Source organism: Bubalus bubalis, chromosome X (genome assembly GCF_019923935.1).
Source record: "Bubalus bubalis isolate 160015118507 breed Murrah chromosome X, NDDB_SH_1, whole genome shotgun sequence".
Lineage (NCBI taxonomy): Eukaryota > Metazoa > Chordata > Mammalia > Artiodactyla > Bovidae > Bubalus > Bubalus bubalis.
Genome location: NC_059181.1, coordinates 128098952 through 128123288, shown reverse-complemented (window position 1 = coordinate 128123288; position 24337 = coordinate 128098952). Strand labels below are relative to the sequence as shown.

Here is a 24337-nt window from a genome sequence, read left to right as displayed (position 1 = left end):
CAAGGTCTTCCTGCTTCTTTTAAATAATGTGATTATCCTGCATCAGTGCTCAAGGGACCACTCTCCCTGGCTTGAGGCAGCAGACAACCAAGTGCCTTCTTTGCAGTATTAAATTAGCTGGAACCCAGGTTCTCCCCAGGATGTTGAAGGTGACAAAATATATCTGAAGGCCACATGATCAACTCTGAGCTGGGGAAGGAGGGCTAAGTTTCCACCTCTGGGAGAGGGGGAAAGTCGCACACTGGCCTAGACAGAGTTTCCTCTTGCATTTCCTCTACAGAGCCAGGAACTCCCCCTGCTGCTGGGGTAGTTTCTATCTGTGCCCCCACCCACCCCGCATATCCTCCGCAAAAGGGAAGGTGGTGAACAGAACTGGGAGAGAACCAGATGAACACCCAGCTCCCTCTCCTCCATAAAGCCCTATGAGCAGCCCCTGTAGAAGTGGCCCTTGGGGTCCTTGCCTCTGACCTCATCACCATGAATGTGACTCAGGCCTGCCTTGGAACACACTCTCCTCCCTTGGAGACCCAAGTGACCCGTCTTGCACATCTAGGTGGTCCCAGTGCTGCAGGGTGGGGGAAGGATGGGTGTTGGAGATGAGGGTGGAAGCGAATGGATGGGTCTCGGTACACCCCTCCTGGGCACCTGGGATACTTCAGAGATGTGTGTGGTCTACTGATGGTGACTGTGGATCAGCAGTTTCCATCAGATGCAATAACCCCATGTGACACACAGAACAAATATGCAGAGAATTCACAACTTTATTGAAAACACAGAAAACGTGCCCTAAAATAGTGGGTCAATGACTCGGCACGTGTATGTAGCACACTTGGCAGGCACTTGGCAGGCCCTGTGTGCTTGATGCTGAGATATCAGAACTTCAATCTGGCTCAAAGGCACTTTCGACAAAGCTGTCATGGAGACCATTCAAGAGGAAACGGGGCTACAGAAAGGCCACTGGTGGTAGGGGACCAGGCAAGGCCGTGAGGGCAGCTGGAGTGAATGGAGGGTGGTAGAATCCAGGGCAGAGGAGGCAGAAACAGAGGGGGTAAGGGCAGCATGGGCATCAAGGGCGGCACGGGCAGCATCAAGGGGGGCACGGGGGGCACGGGCGGCAAGGGCATCAGCTCCAGGGTTATCGGCTCCAGAAGGACCCAGACACAATTCAGCTCCTGAATGAGGACGGTGTTGCAGGGTCCACCCCTGTTGCTGACCACACGGTGGGCCGGGAGCAGGGGCGGCGCATCTCTGAACCTCAGTGCTCTCTGATATTTCCTCCACTTGGCCCTTCTATGATTAAACCACACCTCCAGTCAGAGAGAAAAAGGGGGCTGGGTTAGTACATGGACCAGTTAATATCAGACAGGAAAAAACGGAGCAGGGAAATCTTGGTGACTTGAAGATGGGAAACTACACCAGGAGGAGAAGCTATTTCCTTCTGGTTAAAATTTTTTAGGACATTTACTTAAAGGCCCTCCCATCAGCTCCCCCACCCCCCACCCCCCGCAAGTGAGCACTGATGATGTGCCTGGCTCTGGACTGGCTTCTCGCCTTGTCTCTCCTCCCACCTATTACTATTCCTGGCACTAACCCCACTCACTAGGCAGGCGCACCTTCGTGATGGGGGAAGTTGAGCACATGATAAAGTGGGTGCCTTTTAAAATCATACTGAGAGGAACGGGACCCATTTTGAATGACCCGTCTCTGGTGCACAGTAAATAATCAATAGGCACGGGCTGGGTTTGTAAATAAAAGCTGTCCCCAGGGACTGCTGTGACGGTTCTAGAGACGGAGCTGGTGTTGCCAGTGAGGTTTGGTCGTGGGGGCCCAGGGACTCTGTGGCTCGTCTGCTGACACCAGTGGAGTTGAAGCCCTGGACACAGCCTTAGTACCGGACTGCAGATCAGAGAGGTTTATACCGCTGCTGCTTAGTGACTTCAGTCTGTCCGACTCTGGGCGACCCTATGGACTGCAGCCTGCCAGGCTCCTCTGTCCATGGAACAAACTCGGCCCAAATTGACTAACATTCTTAAAATCTCGGCCAGCCAAGAGATGGCGGGGAGGACGCAACCACCGTTGCCTTTCTCAACTCTGCACTCTCCACCCTGCCCCACCCTCCAAATTTGCCCAGGCTCAGGACCCAGTCAGCTCCCTCTGCTCTGGGTGTGGCTGCAGGACCTTGGACCAGAGTCTCTTGTGCCCCATAGCCCTGCTCTCTGGGCGCTGCCTCTCAACCAGGAGAGCCTCATTGTCCCCTCATGATTAAGGCAAGAGCATGCAACCTGCATATTAGGAAGAGAATTGATAAACACGTCGGTCAGGATTCACAAAATGGCTCCTTCCGAAATATGAGCCAACTTTCAACAACTGAAAGAAAAACCTGTGCTGTGGGTGCCACTGCTCCCTCAGCATCCCAGTTGTTGGAATTACATCATATTTAATGTTTTTGGATGTTTTCACTCTGCAAATTTTACATGAAACCAAAGGCCTCCTCTCTCTATCGCCTCATTTTTCCTCTCCCATCTTAGTATCTGGGCCCTTCTGATGCATGAATAGGTAGTCTTAAGGAGCCACGTTAATAAAGCTCACTTTGGAGCGGGGGATAGAGTGTACCAGGGATCAAATCTGCATAAAGATAAACAAGATGTAAAACTGGCTAACTGAAGTGCTGGCGGCTACTACTTCCATATTCCCAGTACTGCTTTCATAGAGTAACTCTTGCTGTGTGTGAAAACAAGGGGAGGTGTCCATTAAATATTTCTTTGGGAAATTCGTGCCATAGAATTTGGAAATAGATGGGAACATTCTCTCTTTTCCCTTATTTGTTTCCTGTGGGTCCTGTTCCCCTTCAGAACTCCACTAAGAGACCACTATGTGAACCCCGGAGGAGCATGTCACCAGGTTTTCTCTCCCAGTGAGCTTGCTTTGCCTTCATGAGAGAGCAGAGGCCCGGGCCTCCCAAGCCCTGGCCAGACCTGACTGTGAGCCCAGCCCCTGGCCTTAGGCTCCCAGCCTTGCTTTGCAGACCCCCACCCCCACCCCCACCCCGACCAGGTCTGCAGCCCGCATCCATCACTGCCCTCACACAGGGGCTCGGCAGCAAAGCAAATAATAAAACCTTCCTGATTTTTCTTCCTTTCTTTCTTAATTTTCTACTTTGAAAAAATATTCCCTTGATACAACTTACTCTGTTCAAAGAACAAATATTCACTTTCTGTGCCTGGAGGCACCAAGTAGTCATTACCATCTAAGTAAATGGGCGAGTACTTCAAATTAACACAAGTAAGCTACTGGCTGAGAGCCATGGACCATGGACAATCAGAGAGAACTTCTTCAAAACCAATCCCTGAAAACAGTATGAAAAGGGCAGGAAAAAATCCTTACACATAAGAAATTGCTAAAAATAATATTCACTCATATATCTGGTAGTTTCATAATGCTGCATATATGCAGTATCTCCAATAAATATATTAATAGTGCCCAATTTTCTCAGACTCAACTTTAAAATATATATCGACAAATTCCTAAGGGTTGCAAACCTTTCCTTCATCTCCATCATAATGCACAACCTACTATGTTAGCAATGTTTTCAGGCTGCACTTCAAACAATTTCAGAAAATTAAAATTTACAGCTGAAACTCTACACTGTTGTGAGTGTGAGTATGTGTGTGCTCAGTTGTGTCTGACTCTTTGCAACCCCACAGAGCCTGCCAGGCTCCTCTGTCCATGGTATTTTCCAGGCAAGAATGCTGAAGCAGGTTACCAATTCCTACTCCAGGAGGTCTTCTTAAAATAGGGATGGACCCCACGTCTCTTGTGTCTCCTGCGTTGCTCTACCAAACACACAAAAACAACAGCAGGAGGATCCAGCACTTGGAATTTTAAATGATGCCCCTCCCCATCAGTCTCAGCTAAACTAAACGTACATTTGTTGCTCATACGTTCCGTCCTGAGGTGAATTATTCCCTTACCCAAATGGCTGAATACTTGAAAATTCACTCCTTGCAGAAAGAGCTGATGCCTGGCTTAAATATTTTAAATAATTTACTATACTTGGACCCCCTTGCATGCTTAGTCGCTCAGTCGTGTCCGACTCTTTGTGACCCCATGGACTGTAGCCCACCAGGCCCCTCTGTCCATGGGGATTCTCCAGGCAAGAATATTGGAGTGAGTTGCCACTCAAGGGGTGGACCCCCTTAAAACCCAGCTATTTGGTGCATTAATTTGAATAATTCCCAAGTCAGACTCAGCCCCAACATGAGTCCACAGAGAATTGCCCCCTGAAGGGTATCAGTGTTAGAAAGAGTTTACTTTACTGAAGAGGTATCTATTCTGGCCCCAAAGTCCAGAAGTTCCAATCTTTCTTTCCAAACATAGTGAAGGCTACAAACACAAACCAATGTGAGAATGTCCAGGACAAGGTATCCAGTTCCCGAAGTGGGTTTTAGAATGGCTGTTACGCCAAACTGCTTTTTTCCAGTTTACTCACCTGCATTCTATCTTCAGTCACTCCCATGCGTCTTGCAAGCTCCTGTCTGAGGGGGAAGAATTACAAATATTCAGCATTTGACATTATGCATGAAATGAAATAATGTTGTACATGTCTCACTATCTAAGATATTTACTCAGAGAGTAGCCAAGATAACAGCATAAGAAAACTCTGAGCTTACTTCCTCCCTTGGGCACACCAAAATTACAACTATATACAGAGAAGCTATTGATGAGAATGACCTGAAAGATGAGCAGACAAGATCTTCCACAACTACAGATATGAAGAAGGAGACACGGTAAGATGGACAGGAAGGGTGGAGAAGGGGTATAGTCAAGACTCACACCCACAGGTCGGCAACCCATATGTCCTGGGCTTAGTCGCTCAGCTGTGTCCCACTCTTTGGGATGCCATGGACTGGAGCCCACCCTGCTTCTCTGTCCATGGCGATTCTCCAGGCAAGAAAACTGGAGTGGATTGCCAAGCCCTCCTCCAGGGGATCTTCCCAACCCAGGAGTCAAACCCAGGTCTCCTGCATTACAGGTCGATTCTTAACCATCTGAGCCACCAGGCAACCAGTATACAGGAGGATAGAAGAAAATGGCAACCCACTCCAGTATTCTTGCCTGGAGAATCCCATGGACGGAGAAGCCTGGTAGGCTACAGTCCATGGGGTCACAAAGAGTCAGACACGACTGAGTGACTTCACTTACTTACTTACTTACTTACTTATAATTGAAGAGATTCACCACAAGAAGCAAGGAGTCTGAGCACACTAGATTTCCTAGCCTGGGGTCCTGAGCTGGGAAGATAATCCCTCGGAACATTTGGCTTTGAAGGCCAGCAGGGCTTCCTTTCAGGAGACCCAGGAGCTGTGAGAAACTGAGACTCCACTCTGAAAGGGTGAACCCAAAATCTCACATGCTCCGGGACCCAGGGCAGAAGCAGTGATTTGAAAGGAGCCTCGGTCAGACCTACCTGTTGATCTGGAGAATCTCCTGCAGAGGCAGGAAACAACTACAGCTCACCCTGGGGACACAGATGCTGGCAGCAGCCATTTAAGGTGCTCGTTGGACCGTGAGCACTCTGCTGCTGGCAAGGGCCAGTTTGAAATCCTCCCTCTAGATTATTAGCACTGTGACCCAGCCCTCTCACCAGTCTATTGGCACTAATCCTGGCACACCCCAAACCAAGCAGCTAGCCAGGCAGGGACACAGCCTCACTCACCAACAAGTCATTTGCCATAGGAGCTTCTGAGTCCCCAGTCACCCAAGAACCACACTTGCCCACCAGAGGTCCCAGGACCCAGCCCCAAACACCGGTGGGCCAGCAGCCTATGCACTAGGCAATGCCTGGTAACCAACAGACCAGGGGTCCACCCATGGTCCTCAGCCCACCACAACAGAAGGGCTCATGCAGCCCATATAGAAAACACCCCTGGAGCATATAGCTCTGATGACCAGAGGAAGTGACAGAGTATATTTAATGTGATCAAAGGGGAAAAATCTACAGCAAAGAATACTCTACCTGGAAAAGCTATCATTCAGAGTTGAAGAAGGGATAAAGACTTTTAGAGACAAGTAAAAGCTAAGTGTTCAACACCACAACACATGCTTTACAAGAAATGTTAAAGGAACTTGTCTAAGCGAAAAAGAAAAGGCTATTAACACAAATAAGAAAAGAATAAAAAGTAAAGTTATAAGCTTTTACACAGCAAAGGAAGCCATAAAGAAAACGAAAGTCCATAGGTTTACGGAATAGAACAAAGTCTTCGCGAATGATGCAATCGACATGAGCTAAATTTTCAAAATATGCAAACAGCTCATACAACTCAATAACAACAACAAAAAACAACCCAATCAAAAAAATGAGAAGACCTAAATACACATTTCTCCAAAGAAGACATGTGTGCATGTGTGGGCACATATGTGCTCTATCGTGTCCAACTCATTTTGAATGTATGGGACTGTAGCCTGTCAGGCTTCTCTGTGTGTGGAGTTTCCAGGACAAGAATTCATGTGGTCACAAAGAGTTGGACACAAATGTGCACACACACACACATGTCTTCTTTGGAGAAATCTCTGTTTTGGTCTTCTGCCCCTTTTTTGATTGGGTTGGGTTTTTGTTGCTGTTGTTATTAAGTTGTATGAGCTATTTCAGTAGTTTGGAAATTATGCCCAGACATTTTTTCAAAGAAGTCATATAGATGGCCATCAAGCACATGAAAAGATTCTCAACACTGCTCATCCCACATCTGGGCATAGATCTAGAAAAGAGCAAATTCTAATTAAAAAAGATACACATACACCAATGTTCACAGTGGCACTGTTTACAATAGCTAAAACATGGACGCACTCTAAGTGTTCATCAACAGATGAATGGATAAAGATGTGGTATGTATATACAATGGAATATTACTCAGCCATAAAAAGAATGAAATTCTGCCATTTGTGACCATGTGGGTGCACCTGGATAGTGTTAGGCAAAGTGAATTAATTCCAACAACGACAAACATTATAAGGTATCACTTACATGCAGTATCAAAAAACAGTAAAATGAACTCTTTTACAAAACAGAAACAGAATCACAGTGGTAGAAAACAAATTTATGGTTATTGAGGAGAGGGAATAAATTGGGAGTATGGGATTAACAGATGCACACTACCATATAAAAAATAGATAAACAAGAAGGATTTACTGCATAGCACAGGGAAGGTTATTCAGTATCTTATAATAAACTGTAATGGAAAAGAATGTGGACGAGAATACATATACAAACATATGTATATTTAAGTATAACCGAATACACTAGCTATATAAACCGCATGGTAACCACAAACCAAAAATCTATAATGGACACACATACAACAAAAGAGAAAGGAATCCAAACGTTACACTAAAGAAAGCCATCAAATCACAAAGGAAGAGAGCAAAGAAGAAGAAAAGAACAAAAAGAAAAGAATGAGCAAAATGGCAGTGAATATATACCTACCAATAATTACTTTAAATATACATGGAATAAATGCTTCAATTAAAAGACACAGAGTGGCTGACTCGACACAGAAACAAATTCCACATACAGGCTGCCTACAGGAGTCTCCCTTCAGATCTAAATACTCAGACCAAAAGTGAGAGGATGGAAAAAGGTATCCCATGCAAATGTAAATCAAAAGAAAGCTGGGGTAGCAACACTTGTATCAGATAAACTAGTCTTTCAAACAGAGACCATAACAAGAGAGAGACATTATATAACGAACATAGAATCAACTCAAGAAGATGTAACAACTGTAAATATATAGGCACCCAACGTAAGAGCACCTAAAATACATACAGTAGGTACTAACAAACATAAAGGAGAAACTGACAGTAAACATGATATTCAGGACTGTGACACCCCACTTACATCACCGGGCAGATCATCCAGACAGAAAATCAATAAGGAAACACTGACCTCAAATGACATATTAGACTTAATGGACTGATAGAGCATCCCATCCAAAAGCAGCAGAATACATGTTGACATTTTAGGAATCCGTGAACTAAGGTGGACTGGAATGGGTGAATCTAGCTTGGATGACCATTGTATCTACTACTGTGGGCAGGAACCCCTTAAAAGAAAAGGAGTAGCCATCACAGTCAACAAAGGAGTCCAAATGAAGTACGTGGATGAAATCTCAAAAATGACAGCATGATCTCTGTTCATTCCCAGGGCAAACCATTCGATATCACAGTAATCCAAGTCTATGCCCCGACCAGTAATGCTGAAGAAGCTGAGGTTGAACGGTTCTATGAAGACCTACAAGACCTTCTAGAACTAACACATCCAAAAAGATGTCCTTTTCATTATAGGGGACTGGAATGCAAAAGTAGAAAGTCAAGAGATACCTGGAGTAACAGGCAAGTTTGGCCTTGGAGTACAGAATGAAACAGGGCAAAGGCTAACAGAGTTCTGCCAAGAGAATGCACTGGTCATAGCAAACACCCTCTTCCAACAACACAAAAGAAGACTCTACACATGGACATCACCAGATGGGCAATACCAAAATCAGACCGATTATATTCTTTGCAGCCAAAGACAGAGGAGTTCTATACAGTCAGCAAAACCGAGACTGGGAGCTGACTGTGGCACAGGTCATAAACTCCTTATTGGCAAATTCAGACTTAAATTGAAGAAAGTAGGGAAAAGCACTACACCATTCAGATATGACCTAAATTAAATCCCTTACAATTATACAGTGGAAGTAACAAATAGATTCGAGGGATTAGATCTGATAGACAGAGTGCCTGAAGATCTATGGACAGAGGTTCATGCTATTGTACAGGAGGCAGGGATCAAGATCATCCCCAAGGAAAAAAAAAATGAAAAAGGCAAAATGGTTGTCTGAGGAGGCCTTAGAAACAGCTATTAAAAGAAGAGAAGGGAAAGGCAAAGGAGAAAATGAAAGATATACCCATTTGAATGCAGAGTTCCAAAGAATAGCAAGGTGAGATAAGAAAGACTTCCTCAGCAATCAATGCAAAGAAATAGAGGAAAACAATAGAAGGGGAAAGACTAGAGCTCTCTTCAAGAAAATTGGAGGGGGCGGTCCTGAGATGGCAGAGGAATAGGACGGGGAGACCACTTTCTCCCCCACAAATTCATCGAAAGAACATTTGAGAGCCGAGCAAATTCCACAGAACAACTTCTGAATGCTGGCAGAGGACATCAGGCACCCATAAAAGCAGCCCATTGTCTTCAAAAGGAGGTAGGACAAAATATAAAAGATAAAAAGAGAGACAAAAGAGGTAGGGATGGAGATCCGGCCAGGGAAAGGAGTCTTAAAAAAGAGAGAAGCTTCAAAACACCAGGAAATACTCTCTCCAACGGGTCTGTGGCGAGCCTTAGAATCTCAGAGGGCAAAATAACCGGGAGGAAAAATAAATCAAGAATTAAAACCAACAGATTACGTGCCTAACAGCAACTCCCAGCGGTGCAACAGCCCAGACGCTCACATCCTCCACTAGCAAGCAGGGGAGGGACAGGGAGGAGTGGGCAGCATTGCTTAGGATAAGGACCGGGCATGAATGCCCTGAGGGCAATCTGAGGGAACTAGCTTGAGATAGCCACCCAGACTGTGGGATAGCTATCCCGCGAAAAGTCCTAACCACCACCAGGCACGCTCACAGAACAACGTACTGAGCAGAGCTAGCCGGCTGCGGACTGTCCCATCCCCCTGCTGGAGACAGGCAGGCAAGGGCAGCCAGAGCCGGAAGGGGGCAATCACGGCCACAGAGAGGCATCCTTTACCAACCTGCAAAGAGACTTTGTTGCTAACCAAGACTTCTTGGGATGCTGGAAGGTCGACATCTGCTGGGAGGGTCGCAGCCAGAGATCAGCTTCCCAGAAGAGAGAAGGCGCGCCCGTTGTACACCCAGAATACCCAGTGGCTGGGACGGGGGAGGGGATAAGTTGCAGCCTTCAACTGGGGGCGACTACGCGCGCCAAGGACCTGGTCACCTGAGCTGCTCGGACCTGCGACAGGCGCAAAACGCAGGCCCAACCAAGTCTGCACCTTTGCAGAGTACCCGAGAACCTGAACCTGAACAGCTTAGACCTGGGAAGTGCATGCAAACCAGGGCCCACATCAAGACAGTTCCCATCAGAGCAACCCAGAACTGAGCAGTGTAGACTGGGAAAGCACACATGCCATGAGTGGAGCAAACCCAGTGTGGCTGAATCACTGTGAACACACGCAGTGATATTTGTTTGCAGTGTTCTTCCCTCCCCAAAGAATGACTGAACAAGCGAGCCTAAAAAAAAGTGGCCACCACCGCGTCCCTTGTGTCATGGTGGAAATTAGACAATGAAGAGACCAGCAAACAGAAGAAGCTAACATAAACAGAGGGAACTGCTTTGGAAGAGGCAGGTGCAATAGACTGAAACCCTGTAGTTAGCACCGACTACATAGGAAGGGGCCTACAGACAGTGAGAAGTACAAGCCGGACGAAGGAACTATCTGAAAATGAACTGACCCCACCCTGTCCACTAGAGCTCCAGGGAAAGTCTTAGATATATTTTTACTATTATCATTTTTTTTAATTAAAAATTTTTTTTGTTTTATTTTATTTTTTTTGTTATTTTTAAGTCCCCATGACTCCTTTAATTTTCAATTTTATAATCTATTACTTTGCAAAAAAAAAGAAAGACCCTATTTTTAAAGCAAACTTCATATATATATATATATATATATATATATATAACTATATTTTATAATTTCTGTGACTTTTTCTTTTGTTTTTTGTTTTTTTTTTGGTTTTTTTTTTTTTGTTTTTTTAATATTGTATTTTTGAGGATCTAACCTCTACTCAAGATTTTTAATCTTTGCTTGTTGGTATTTGTTATCAACTTTGTACCTTTAAGAACCCAATCTTCAGTACCCATTTTTACTTGGGATCGAGATCACTGGCCTGATTGCTCTCTCCTTCTTTTGACTCTCCTTTTTCTTCACCAGGTTGCCTCTATCTCCCCGCTCCCCCTTTGCTTCTCTACCCAACAAGGTGAATCTCTGTGTGTGTTCTGGGCTGTGGAGAACACTTCAGTTCAGTTCAGTCACTCAGTTGTGTCCGACTCTTTGCAACCCCATGAATCGCAGACACCAGGCCTGCCTGTCCATCTCCAACTCTCGGAATTCAATCAGACTCACATCCATCGAGTCGGTGATGCCCTCCAAACATCTCATCCTCTGTGGTCCCCTTCTCCTCCTGCCCCCAATCCCTCCCAGCATCAGAGTCTTTTCCAATGAGTCAACTCTTCGCCTCTTCGCATGAGGTGGCCAAAGTACTGGACTTTCAGCTTTAGCATCATTCCTTCCAAAGAAATCCCAGGGCTGATCTCCTTCAGAATGGACTGGTTGGATCTCCTTGCAGCCCAAGGGACTCTCAAGAGTCTTCTTCAACACCACAGGTTCAAAAGCATCAATTCTTCAGCGCTCAGCTTTCTTCACAGTCCAACTCTCACATCCATACATGACCACTGGAAAAACCATAGCCTTGACTAGACGGACCTTTGTAGGGAACGGATTACTGGCTGGATCTGTCTCTCTCTTTTTGATTCCCCCTTTTATCCTCCTGGCCACCTCTGTCTCCCTCCTGCCTCGTGTCTTCTCTATGTAACTCCTTGAACATCTCTGAGGGATCCAGACTGTGGAGAGCATATAGGGAAGTGATTACTGGCTAGCTTGCTCTCGCCCTTTTTGATTCCCCCTCTGTCCTCCCGGTCACCTCTATCTCCCTCCTCCCTCTTCTCTTCTCCTTTTAACTCTGTGTACCACTCCAGGTGTCCCTCACTGTGAAGAAACTTTTCATCATTTACCTAGATGTTTTATCATCGGTGCTGTATAGATGGAGAAGTCTTGAGGCTACTCTAAGAATAAGACTAAAAACCAGAGGCAGGAGGCTTAAGTCCAAATCCTGAGAACACCAGAGAACTCCTGAATCCAGGGAACATTAATTGATAGGAGCTCATAAAACACCTCCATACCTACACTGATACCAAGCACCACCCAAGGGCCAACAAGTTCCAGAGCAAGACATACCACACAAATTCTCCAGCAACACAGGAACAGAACTGTGAGCCTCAATATACAGGCTGCCCAAGTCACACCAAACCCACTGACATCTCAAAACTCTTTACTGGACACTTCATTGCACTCCAGAGAGAAGAAATCCAGCTCCACCCACCAGAACACCGACACAAGCTTCCCTAACCAGGGAACCTTGCCAAGCCACCCATCCAGCCCCACCCACATGAGGAACCTCCACAATAAAGAGGAACCACCAACTGCCAGAATACAGAAAGGCCATCCCAAACACAGCAATATAAACAAGACGAAAAGGCAGAGAAATTCCCGGCAGGTAAAGGAACAGGATAAATGCCCACCAAACCAAACAAAAGAGGAAGAGATAGGGAAACTACCTGATAAAGAATTCTGAATATAGTGAAAATGATCCAAAATCTTGAAAACAAATTGGAGTTACAGATAAATACCCTGGACAGAAGGATCGAGAAGATGCAAGAAAGGTTTAACAAGGACCTAAAAGAGTCAATATATAATGAATAATACAATAAATGAGATCAAAAACACTCTGGAGGGAACAAACAGTAGAATAACAGAGGCAGAAGACAGGATAAGTGAGGTAGAAGATAGATAGTGAATAGTGATCGTGAAATCGCTCATTCGTGTCAGACTCTTTGCGACCCCACGGACAGTAGCCAACTGGGCTCCTCCGTCCATGGGATTTTCCAGGCAGAATTCTGGAGTGGGCTGCCATTTCTGGTAGAAATAAATGAAACAGAGGAAAAAAGTAAAATGAATTAAAAGAAATGTGGACAACCTCAGAGACCACTGGGACAATGTGAAATGCCCCAATATTCGAGTCATAGGAGTCCCAGAAGCAGACGACAAAAAGAAAGACCATGAGAAAATACTCGAGGAGATAATACTTGAAAACTTCCCTAAAATGGGGAAGGATAATCATCCTAGTCCAAGAAACCCAGAGAGTCCCAAACAGGATAAACCCAAGGCAAAACACCCCAAGACACATATTAATCAAATTAACAAAGGTCAAACACAAAGAAGACATATTAAAAGCAGCAAGGGAAAAACAACAAATAACACAAGGGGATTCCCATAACAATAACAGCTGATCGTTCAATAGAAACACTTCAGGCCAGGAGGGAATGGCAGGACATACTTAAAGTGATGAAAGAAAATAACCTACAGCCCAGATTACTGTACCCAGCAAGGATCTCATTCAAATATGAAGGAGAAATCAAAAGCTTTCAGTTCAGTTCAGTCACTCAGTCGTGGCCCACTCTTTGCCACCCCATGAACTGCAGCACGCCAAGCCTCCCTGTCCATCACCAACTCCCAGAGTTCACTCAGACTCACGCCCATCGAGTGGGTGATGCCATCCAGCCACCTCATCCTCTGTGGTCCCCTTCTCCTCCTGCCCCCAATCCCTCCCAGCATCAGAGTTTTTTCCAATGACTCAACTCTTCACATGAGGTGGCCAAAGTACTGGAGTTTCACCTTTAGCATCATTCCTTCCAAGGAACACCCAGGACTGATCTCTTTTAGAATGGACTGGTTGGATCTCCTCAGAGTCCAAGGGATTCTCAAGAGTCTTCTCCAACACCTCAGTTCAAAAGCATCAGTGCTGGACAGGGTGTGGAGAAAAGGGAACCCTCTTTCACTGTTGGTGAGAATGCAAACTAGTACAACCACTATGGGGAACAGTGTAGAGATTCCTTAAAAAATTGGAAACAGAACTGCCATATAACCCAACAATCCCACTGCTGGGCATACACACTGACGAAATGAGACTCGAAAGAGACACGTGTACCCCAATGTTCATCGCAGCAGTGTTTATAATAGCCAGGACATGGAAGCAACTTAGATGTCCATCAGCAGATGAATGGATGAGAAAGCAGTGGTACATATACACAATGGAATAGTACTCAGCCATTAAAAAGAATGCATTTGAATCCGTTCTAATGAGGTGGATGAAACTGGAGCCTATTATACCGAGTGAAGTACGCCAGAAAGAAAACCACCAATACAGTATACTAACGCATATATATGGAAGTCAGAAAGAAGGTAACGATAATCCTGTATGTGAGGCAGCAAAAGAGACACAGATGTATAGAACAATCTTTTGGACTCTGTGGGAGAAGGTGAGGGTGGGATGATGTGGGAGAATGGCATTGAAACATGTAAAATATCATATGTGAAACGAATCTCCAGCACAGGTTTGATGCATGATACAGGGTGCTCGGGGCTGGTGCACTGGGATGACCCAGGGGGATGGGATGCAGAGGGCAGTGGGAGGGGGGTTCAGGATGGGGGACTCATGTACACTCCTGGCGGATTCAAGTCAGTGTATGGCAAAACCAATACAATATTGTAAAGTAAAATAAATTAATTAAAAAAAATAACTTGTCATGGGGATATAATATACAGCACAGGAATTGTAGTTAATATTATGGTATTACTTTGTATGGTGGCACAGGATAACCAAACTTATTGTTGTAGTCACTGCACAATGTATACAAATGATGAATCATGAGTTGTACACCTAAAACCAGTGTAATAGTCTATGTCAACTATACATCAATAACATTACAAACAAAAATAACAAAATTAAAAGAAAAGAAAATTAGAGATACCAAGGGAACATTTCATGCAAAGATGGGCACAATAAAGGACAGACATGGTGGGGACCTAACAGAAGCAGAAGACATTAAGAAGAAGTGGCAAGAATACACAGAAGAACTATACAAAAACGTTCTTCATGACCCAGATAACCACGATGGTGTGATCACTCACCTGGAGCCAGACATCCTGGAATGTGAAGTCAAGTGGGACTTAGGAAGCATCGCTTCCTACAAAGCTAGTATAAGTGATGGAATTCCAGATAAGCTATTTCAAATCCTGAAAGATGATGCTGTGAAAGTGCTGCACTCAATATGCCAGCAAATTCGGAAAACTCAGCAGTGGCCACAGGACTGGAAAAGGTCAGTTTTCATCCCAATCCCAAAGAAAGGCAATGCCAAAGAATGCTCAAACTACCACACAGTTGCACTCATCTCACACGCTAGTAAAGTAATGCTCAAAATTCTCCAAGCCAGGCTTCAACAGTGCATGAATGATGAACTTCCAACAAGAGATCAAATAGCCAACATCCGCTGGATCATCAAAAAAGCAAGAGAGTTCCAGATAAACATCTATTTCTGCTTTAATGACTATGCTAAAGCCTTTAACCGTGTGGATCACAATAAACTGTGGAAAATTCTTCAAGAGATGGAAATACTAGACCATCTGACCTGCTTCCTGAGAAATCTGTATGCAGGTCAGGAAGCAACAGTTAGAACTGGACACGGAACAACAGACTCGTTTCAAATCGGGACAGGAGATTGTCGACGCTGTATATTGTCACCCTGCTTATTTAACTTATATGCAGAGCACATCATGAGGAACACTGGGCTGGATGAAGCACAAGCTGGAATCAAGATTGCCAGGAGAAATATCAACAACCTCAGATATGCAGATGACACCACCCTTATGGCAGACAGTGAAGAAGAACTAAAGAGCCTCTTGAAGAAAGTGAAAGAGGAGAGTGAAAAAGTTGGCTTAAAACTCAACATTCAGAAAATTAAGATCATAGCATCTGGTCCCATCACTTCATGGCAAATAGATGGCGGACAGTGGAAATGGTGGCAGACTTTATTTTTCGGGGCTCCAAAATCACTGCAGATGGTGATTTCAGCCATGAAATTAAAAGGCGCTTGTTCCTTGGGAGGAAAGTTATGACCAACCTAGACAGCATATTACAAAGCAGAGGCATTACTTTGCCAACAAAGGTTCATCTAGTCAAAGCTCTGGTTTTTCCAGTAGTCGTGTATGAATGTGAGAGTTGGACGATAAAAGCTGAGTGCAGAAGAATTAATGCTTTTGAACTGTGATGTTGTAGAAGACTCTTGAGAGTCCCTTGGACTGCAAGGGGATCCAAGCAGCCCATCCTAAAGGAAATCAGTCCTGAATATTCATTGAAAGGACTGATGCTGAAGCTGAAACTCCAATACTTTGGCCACCTGATGGGAAGAACTGACTCATTGGAAAAGACCCTGATGCTGGGAAAGATTGAAGGCAGGAGGCGACGGGGATGAAAGAGGATGAAATGGTTGGATGGCATCACTGACTCAATGGACATAAGTTTGAGTAAACGCCGGGAGTTGGTGATGGACAGGGAGGTCTGGCGTACTGCAGTCCATGGGATTGCGAAGAGTCAAACACGACTGAGCAACTGAACTGAACTGAACTGAACACATTCTCATGTGCACATGGAACATTCTCCACAAAACAAGCCTCAATACATTTAAGAAAACTGAAATGGTATCAAGCATCTTTTCCAACTACAATGCTGTGAGACTAGAAATCAACTACAAGGAAAAAAGCTTCAAAAAAACACAAACACGTGGAGGCTAAACAAAATGCTACCGAACAATGAATGAGTCACTGAAGGAAAAATATAAATAAACAAACGGCAACAAACGAAAATGAAAACACAATAATCCAAAATCTATGGGATGCACTAAAAGCAGTTTTCAGAGGGAGGTTTGTAGTAATTCAAGCTTTCCTCAGGAAATAAGAAAAATCTCACATAAGCAACCTAACTGCACACCTAAAGGAACTAGAAAAAGGAGAACTAACAAAACCCAAAGTTAGTACAAGGGAGAAATCACAAAAATCAGAGAAGAAATAAATGAAATATATTTTAAAATATATAAAATAGCAATGCAAATAAGAGTTGATTCTTTGAAAAAGGAAATAAAATTAATAAATCTTTCGCCAGACACATCAAGGAAAAGAGGGTCCAAATCGATAAAATCAGAAATGAAAAAGAAGTTACAACCAATGCCACAGAAATACAAAGGATCATAAGAGACTACTATGAACAATTAATAAGACATCAATAAAATGGATAACCTAGAGGAAATTAACAAATTCCTAGAAATGTAGAGTCTACCTAGACTGGAGCAAGAAGAAATAGAAAATTTGAACAGATCAATTACTAGTAATGAAACTGAATTGGAAAATTAAAAAGGATTTATTTAATTTAGCAGCAGCAATATAGCCAATATCTTATAATAACTTTAAATGAAGAATAACCTATAAAAATTTTCAGTCGGTATGTTGCACATCTGAAACTAATAGAATATTTGAAATCAACTACACCTCAATAAAACAGACATCACTAATCACGAGAGAAACGCAAACCAAAACTACAATGAGATATCACCTCACACATGCCAGAATGGCTAACATCAAAAAGACTACAAATAGCAAATGTTGGTAAGCTTGTGGAGAAAAGAGAACACTTGCACACTGTTGGTGGGAATGTAAATTGGTGCAGCCACTGCAGAAAACAGTATGGAGGTTTCTCAAAAACTTAAAAACAGAACTACCGTAAGACCCCGAAATTTCAATCCCGGGTATATATCTAAAAAGAAGAAAAACTAACCCCAAAAGATACATGCACCCCAATGTTCATACCAGCATTATTCACAACAGCCAAGATATGGAAGAAACGTAAGTGTCCATCAACATAGGCATGGATAAAGAAGATATGGTATATACATACTCAACATTAAAAAGAATGAAATACTACTCAACATTAAAAAGAATGAAATTTTGCCATCTGCAACAACATGGATGGACTTGGAGGGTATTATGCTCAGTGAAATAAATAAGTAGGACAGAGAAAGGCAGATAGTGTATGATGCCACTTATATGTGGAATCTAAAAATGAAAACAAACTATTGAATATAACCAAAAAAGAAGCCTCACAGATATAGAGAATAACCTAGTGGTTACCAGTGAGGAGAGACAGGAGAGAGGGACAAGATAGGGGTAGTGGCTTAATAAGTACAAACTACTATGTATAAAATAAATAAGCTACAAGGATACATTGTACAGCACAGGGAATACAGCCAATATTTCATAAGAACTATAGTGGAGTACAACCTTTAAAAACTGCGAATCACTATGTTGTACACCTAAAACATATAATATCGTATATCAACTATTCCTCAATTTTTTAAAAAAGATAACTTTAAAGTCTCCACCAAAAATCTATTAGAACTAATAAATGAATTCAGTACCGTTTCAGGATTCAAGATTAATATATAGCCATGTGTTGCTTTTTTCCTATACACTTAATAATAAGCTATCAGAGGAAGCAAGAAAACAATCCCATTTACAATAGCATTAAAAAGAATAAAATTTTAAATAGCATTATACCTAAGAATAATCTTAACCAAGGAGGTTTGGTTTCACCAAAGGAAGTGAAATAAACTTTCACCAAGTGAAAGATCTATACTCTGAAAACTATAAAACACTGCTGAAGGAATGTAAAAATTATACAAAGAAATGGAAAGATAATCTATGTTCTTGGATTGGAAGAATTAATATCGCTAAAATATCCATACAACCCAAAGCAATCTACAGATTTAATGCAAGCCCTATCAAAATACATGACAGGGAAGGAAATTTAAAAAAAGAGGGGCTACGTGTATATGTATAGCTCACTCATTTTGCTTTACTGGAGAAACTAATACAACATTGTAAAGCAACTATACTCCAATAAAAATTAATTAAAAAAAAAAAGAACCTACAAAAAAGTGAAATATATGACATTGTTTACCCAACAATAAATTCACCCAAAGAATAAATAATCCTGAAATTTATGTGAAACTACAAAGGACCCCCAAATGGCCAAAGTCATCTTGAGAAAAAAGAACAAAGCTAGAGGTTTCACACTCCCTGGCTTCAGACTATACCACAAAGCTATAGTCATCAATGCACTTCCCTGGCAGTCCAGTGGTTAAGACACCTGACACTGCCCTTTCACTACAGGGGGCTTGGGTCAGATCCCTGGTCAGAGATGATTCTGAATGCCATGGGGTGTAGCAAAAAAAAAAAAAAAAAAAAAAAAAAAACTCAATATGGTACTGGCATTAAAAACAGGCACACAGATCACGAGAACAGACTAGAAAGCTCAGAAATAAACCCAAGTACTTATCGTCAATTAATCTATGACAAAGCAGGTAAGAATATACAACAGGGAAAACAGTCTCTTTAATAAGTGGTGCTAGGAATACTGCACAGCTGCATGTAAAAGAAATTAGAACAATTTTCTCACAGAACATTAAAAAAATAAGCTCAAAATGGATTAATGACCTAAATGTAAGCCTACCAGGCTTCTCCCTCCATGGGATTCTCCAGGCAAGAGTACTGGAGTGGGTTGCCATTTCCTTCTCCAGGGGATCTTCCCGACCCAGGGATCGAAACCAGGTCTCCCGCATTCCAGGCAGACGCTTTAACCTCTGAGCCACCAGGGAAGCCCAAATGTAAGACTAGATACTATAAAACTCCTAGAGGAAAACATAGGCAGAACACTCTTTGACATGAATCACAGCAATACTTTTAGGGAACTGTCTCCTAAGGCCAAAAAAAACAAAAACAAAAACAAAAACAAAAACAAACAAATGAGATCTAATTAAACTTAGAAGCTTTTTGCACAGCAAGGGAAACCATATACAAAACAAAAGGACAACCTACTGGACGAGAGAAAATTTTTGTAAAGGATATTACTGACAAGGACTTAATATCCAATTTTTACAAAACACGTCGGGCTTCCCTCATAGCTCAGTCGGTAAAGAATCCGCCTGCAATGCAGGCAACCCTGGTTCTATTCCTGGGTCGGGAAGATCTGCTGGAGAAGGGATAGGCTACCCACCCCAGTATTCTTGGGCTTCCCTTGTGTGGCTCAGCTGGTAAAGAATCCGCCTGCAATGCAGAAGACCTGGGTTCGAGCCCTGGATTGGGAAGATCCCCCGTAGAAGGCAAAGGCTACCCACTCTAGCATTCTGGCCTGGACACGACTGAGTGACTTTCACTCCACTTCATACAACTCAGTATCAGAAAACAAAGAACCTAATGCAAAAATGGGCAGAAGACCTGAATAGACATTTTGCCCAAGAAGATACACAGATGGCCAACAGACATATGAATAAAAAAAGCTCAACGCTGTTAATCGTCAGAGAAACGCAAATCAAAACCATAATGAGATCACCTCATACCTGTCAAATGGCTATCATCAAAAGGATAACAAATGTTGGCAAGGATATGGAGAAAAGGGAATCCTACACTGTGGGAATGTAAACTGGTGCAGCCACTATGGAAAACAGTATGGAGGTTTCTCCAAAAACCTAAAAATAGAACTATCCTACGATCCAGCAATTCCGCTCTTGGGTAGATATCAAAGAAAACGAAAACAGTAATTCAAAATGATATTTGCACCTCAAAGTTCACAGCAGCATTATTTACAACAGCCAAAATATGAAAGCAACCTAAGTGCCCAGTAACAGATACATGGATAAAGAAGATGTGGTATATATATACAATGGAATACTTCTCAGTCATACAAATGAATGAAATTATGCTATTTGTAACAATGTGGATGGACCTAGAGAGTATTATGTTTAGTGAAATAAGTCAGACACAGAAAGACAAACACTGTATGATTTCACTTACATGTGGAATCTAATAAATGAAACAAATGAACAAATGTAACTAAACAGAGACATAATTATACATACAGAGAAAAAAAAAACAGGTGGTTGTCTGAAAGGAGGGGTGGGGGAAGGAGAGAAATAGGTGAAGGAGATTAAGAGGTAAAAACTTCCAGTTGAAAAATAAATGAATAACTGGTATGAAATGTACAGTGTGGGGAATATAGTCAATAATTATAGAATATCTTTTATGGTGACAGACTCATGGTGATCATTTTTACATGTATAGAAATAATGAATCACTATGTTGTAGAACGGGAACTAACATATTGTTGTAGGTCAATTATACTTCAAAAGGAAACAAACTAAAAAAAGAGAGATTAGATTGGTGGTTACCAGAGGGAGTCAGGTGGGGGACCTGGGTGAAGGCAGTCAAAAGGTATAAATGAGATGTAGGCAGTTCTAGACACCCAAATCAAGGGGCATCTTGACTTTGACACTTGAGAAAGGGAGAAATTGGGCTGATTCTTAGAATTATCACACAGCAAAAGCCAACCGAACTTGGAGTAATCTGAACAAACTGAACAGAAAATACTGAGCCAAAGTTGATGCTATTTACCATCCCTTCTCATTAAATCATCTACCACCATGGAGGTTTCCATGATATGGTTTGCCTACAGGCTCTCCAATCAGTCCCTCTCTGTCTCTTGCAAATTTCTGTCACTCTTTCAATATGCCCTAGCTCAGTGAGTATACCACCCGCCATTCAGTTGGGCAAATCAGAAATTCAGATATTTTTCTTAATCATTTCCTTTTACTCCTATGTCCAAACTACCATGAACTGCTGTCAATTTACCTTCTAAATACCTCTTTAACCTGTTCACTTCTATCCATTACCACTACCTGGACCAACACACCATCACCTCTGGCCTTGCCTACTGAACAGCCTCCTAAGATCAAATCTCAGCCACATCCCAGCTGTGTGGATCTTGGGCAAGTCTCTTCACGTCTCTGGGCTTCAGTTTTTTAACAGGTGAAGCGGGGATAAAAAACAGTAGCTACCACATTCATATAGGGTTGTGAAGATGCAATGACAATCTGTAGAAAACCCTTTAGGACCAGTGCGTAACACAGTGAGTGCAACGTAAATGATAGCTTTTAAAATTTTATCTGCATTCACAGACACTCAGCAATCCATTCATTCTCCACCCTGTAGCTTGCTTTAGAGACAGTTCTACCTCAGGCACAAACTTTAAGGGTAACTAAAAATTCAGTAATTAAGATAAAGGATGTTTTAGCGTAGTAGTCCCTGGTGGCTCAGAGGGTAAAGCGTCTGCCTGCAATGCAGGAGACCTGGGGTCGATCCCTGGGTCAGGAAGATCCCCTGGAGAAGGAAATGGCAACCCACTCCAGTACTCTTGCCTGGAAAATCCCATGGACAGAGAAGCCTGGTAGACTGCAGTCCCTGGGATCGCAAAGAGTCGGACACGACTGAGCGACTTCACTTCCACTTTTCTTTCAATGTAGTATTTGAAAGGCTTCCCTGGGGGCTCAGCTGGTGAAGCATCCTCTTGCAATGCAGGAGACCTGGGTTCGATCCCTGGGTTGGGAAGATCCCCTGGAGAATGGAACTGCTACCCACTCCAGTATTCTGGCCTAGAGAATTCCATGGACTATACAGTCCATGGGGTCCCAAAGAGTCTGACACGACTGAGCGACTTTCACTTTCACGTTCAATGTAGTCTTTACATTAATGCAAATATAATCCATGAATAACTGATGACCAGTATTTCAAATCAAAGTAGAATCCAACCGCGCACGTACTCCACCATGCCTCAGGTGACTCATTTGTTAACTGTGGGCCGACAGTTTCCCGACGTGACTTATTCAAACTCCCCACCGTAATACTGCCTCGATTCCCACCGGGCAGAGGAGCCCCCGCCCCCGCCCCACGCCCTGGGGTTTTCAACTCCGGAGCTGAGGACAAGGACCCGCTCGCCTCAGCCGACGCCCCCAGAGCTGCCCGCTTACTGCGTGGCCACGTTGAGATACGGAGTGCGGTGGAAAACTGCCTCCAGCTCCCGCAGCTGCTCCAGCGTGAAGGTGTGCCGGGAGACTCGGTGGCGCCTGTCTGCCGCCTTCCGAACCTCGACGGCGGCTCCCGGGCGCTGCTCCTCCCCGCCCTTCTCTCCACCTTCGCCGCCGCTCGCGCCCGCCTCAGCCTCTACCTCAGCCTTGGCCTCGCGGCTTTCCCCATCCGGGGGGCCCGCATCTCCCGCGCCCACATCGCCGCCTTCCTTTTCTTCTCCTTCATATCCCGCCTCTTTCCCCTCCGCGGCTGCTCCCTGCTCAGGTTCGGACTGAGCCTTCGGCTCCTCTCCCCTCTCTCCAGGAAGCGAGACCTTCGCGGGCTCAGCCTCTGCAAGAGAAGAAACCCAAAGCCAAAGATCAGGCCGTCGAGCGAGCCCGCTGAGGAAGAGGCAGGAGCCCGCTGAGGAAGAGGCAGGAACCCGCCGCGTCTGAGGAGGAATCCTCCCGCTCGCCCCTCCCTAGGGAAATTCGTTTCCAGGAACCCTGTGAACCGAGCGCCCAGCCTGCCACTGACCATGAGCTTCTTCCCGATTCTCCTTGACCCCCAGCCTGAGGAAGCCCACGACGGCCGCGTCGGTGTTGGCATCGGCATTGTGGCCACGCTGCGGCTGAGGCTTCATGTTCCGACCGCTGTCCAGGAGGCTGTGCCTTCAGCGGAGGCTGTCCTGGATCTCCCGAGACCCCGGCTCTGGACTCCGGGCTAGAAGCGGCGGCCCGCAATGTGGCACCGTTAGGGCGACTCTGGCGTCGGGTCAGGACTAGAGTCCGGATACATGCTCTCTGGGGGTTTATCACCGGCTGCTGGGGGTTGGGTCAGCTGAGGTGCGCATGCGGCAGGAGCTTGGCTGTCCTGGGGGCCGGGGCGGGGTGGGCAGGAGGTGCGGGGGCGGGGGAGACTCCAGGTGCGCACCACGGGGGGCGCTGGTAGGGAGCATGAGTGAGAGCAGAACTCAGGCCCCCAAGTTGCAACTTAGCTGACCAAGGACTGCGCCCTTGGTCTGGCGTCTTCCCAGACCAAGGGCCTGTGCCTGATTTGTGGACGGGAAGAGCAGGCCCTCACCCTAGCTCCGTAGACCTTGGAGAAACGTTTGGGGACTATCTCCTGGCTCAGCCCGCCATATCCAGCAGCCAGTACTAAGGAGAAGCAATCGAACTAATAGGTTCACCCCTTGGTGTCGCCAGGGACTGGTTCCGGGACACGCCGGCGATACCAAAATCTGCGCATGCTCAAGTCCCATAGCTGGCCCTCCGCATCTGCGGATGTGAAACCCACAGATACGGAGGGCCGTCTGTTTGTCTACAGAAAAAAACAAACAAACAAACAAAAAAAAACCAACAAAAAAAAACCCGTGTATAAGTGGACCAGCTAGGCCTTTGCTTGCTCTGAGTTTTTGCAGTGAGGCCGAAGTCCGAGTCTGCCATACTCCAGCAGTCTCCAGGAGCAGGAGTACAGGGTTGGGTTTTCTGAGCAGGTGGAGTGCTCAGATGCACTATGAAAACAAAACAAAACCCAGCCCACCCCCTTAAGAAAGGACGTTAGCCTATTTTAGTAACGAATCCACATCAAATTGCAAGTGTAGAAACCTGCACAGTGTTTAGAACACTCAAGAATGCTTATGGGGTACAGAGAGAGCCCCTTCCTTT

The 24337-nt window shown here is 44.4% G+C and overlaps 1 protein-coding gene across 1 annotated transcript; it reads right to left on the bottom strand.

Annotated features, from left to right (window-relative positions):
• Positions 1-741: 741 nt before the first annotated feature.
• LOC112582119 (homeobox protein ESX1-like) lies at positions 742-23718 on the bottom strand. The gene is made up of 4 exons (XM_025276361.2): positions 23208-23718; positions 22634-23021; positions 4490-4535; positions 742-1307 (listed from the first exon to the last, which is right to left on the bottom strand). Exons 1-4 carry the CDS (start codon positions 23311-23313, stop codon positions 915-917), a joined length of 933 nt encoding a protein of 310 aa, XP_025132146.2. The 5' UTR covers positions 23314-23718; the 3' UTR covers positions 742-914.
• Positions 23719-24337: the final 619 nt, after the last annotated feature.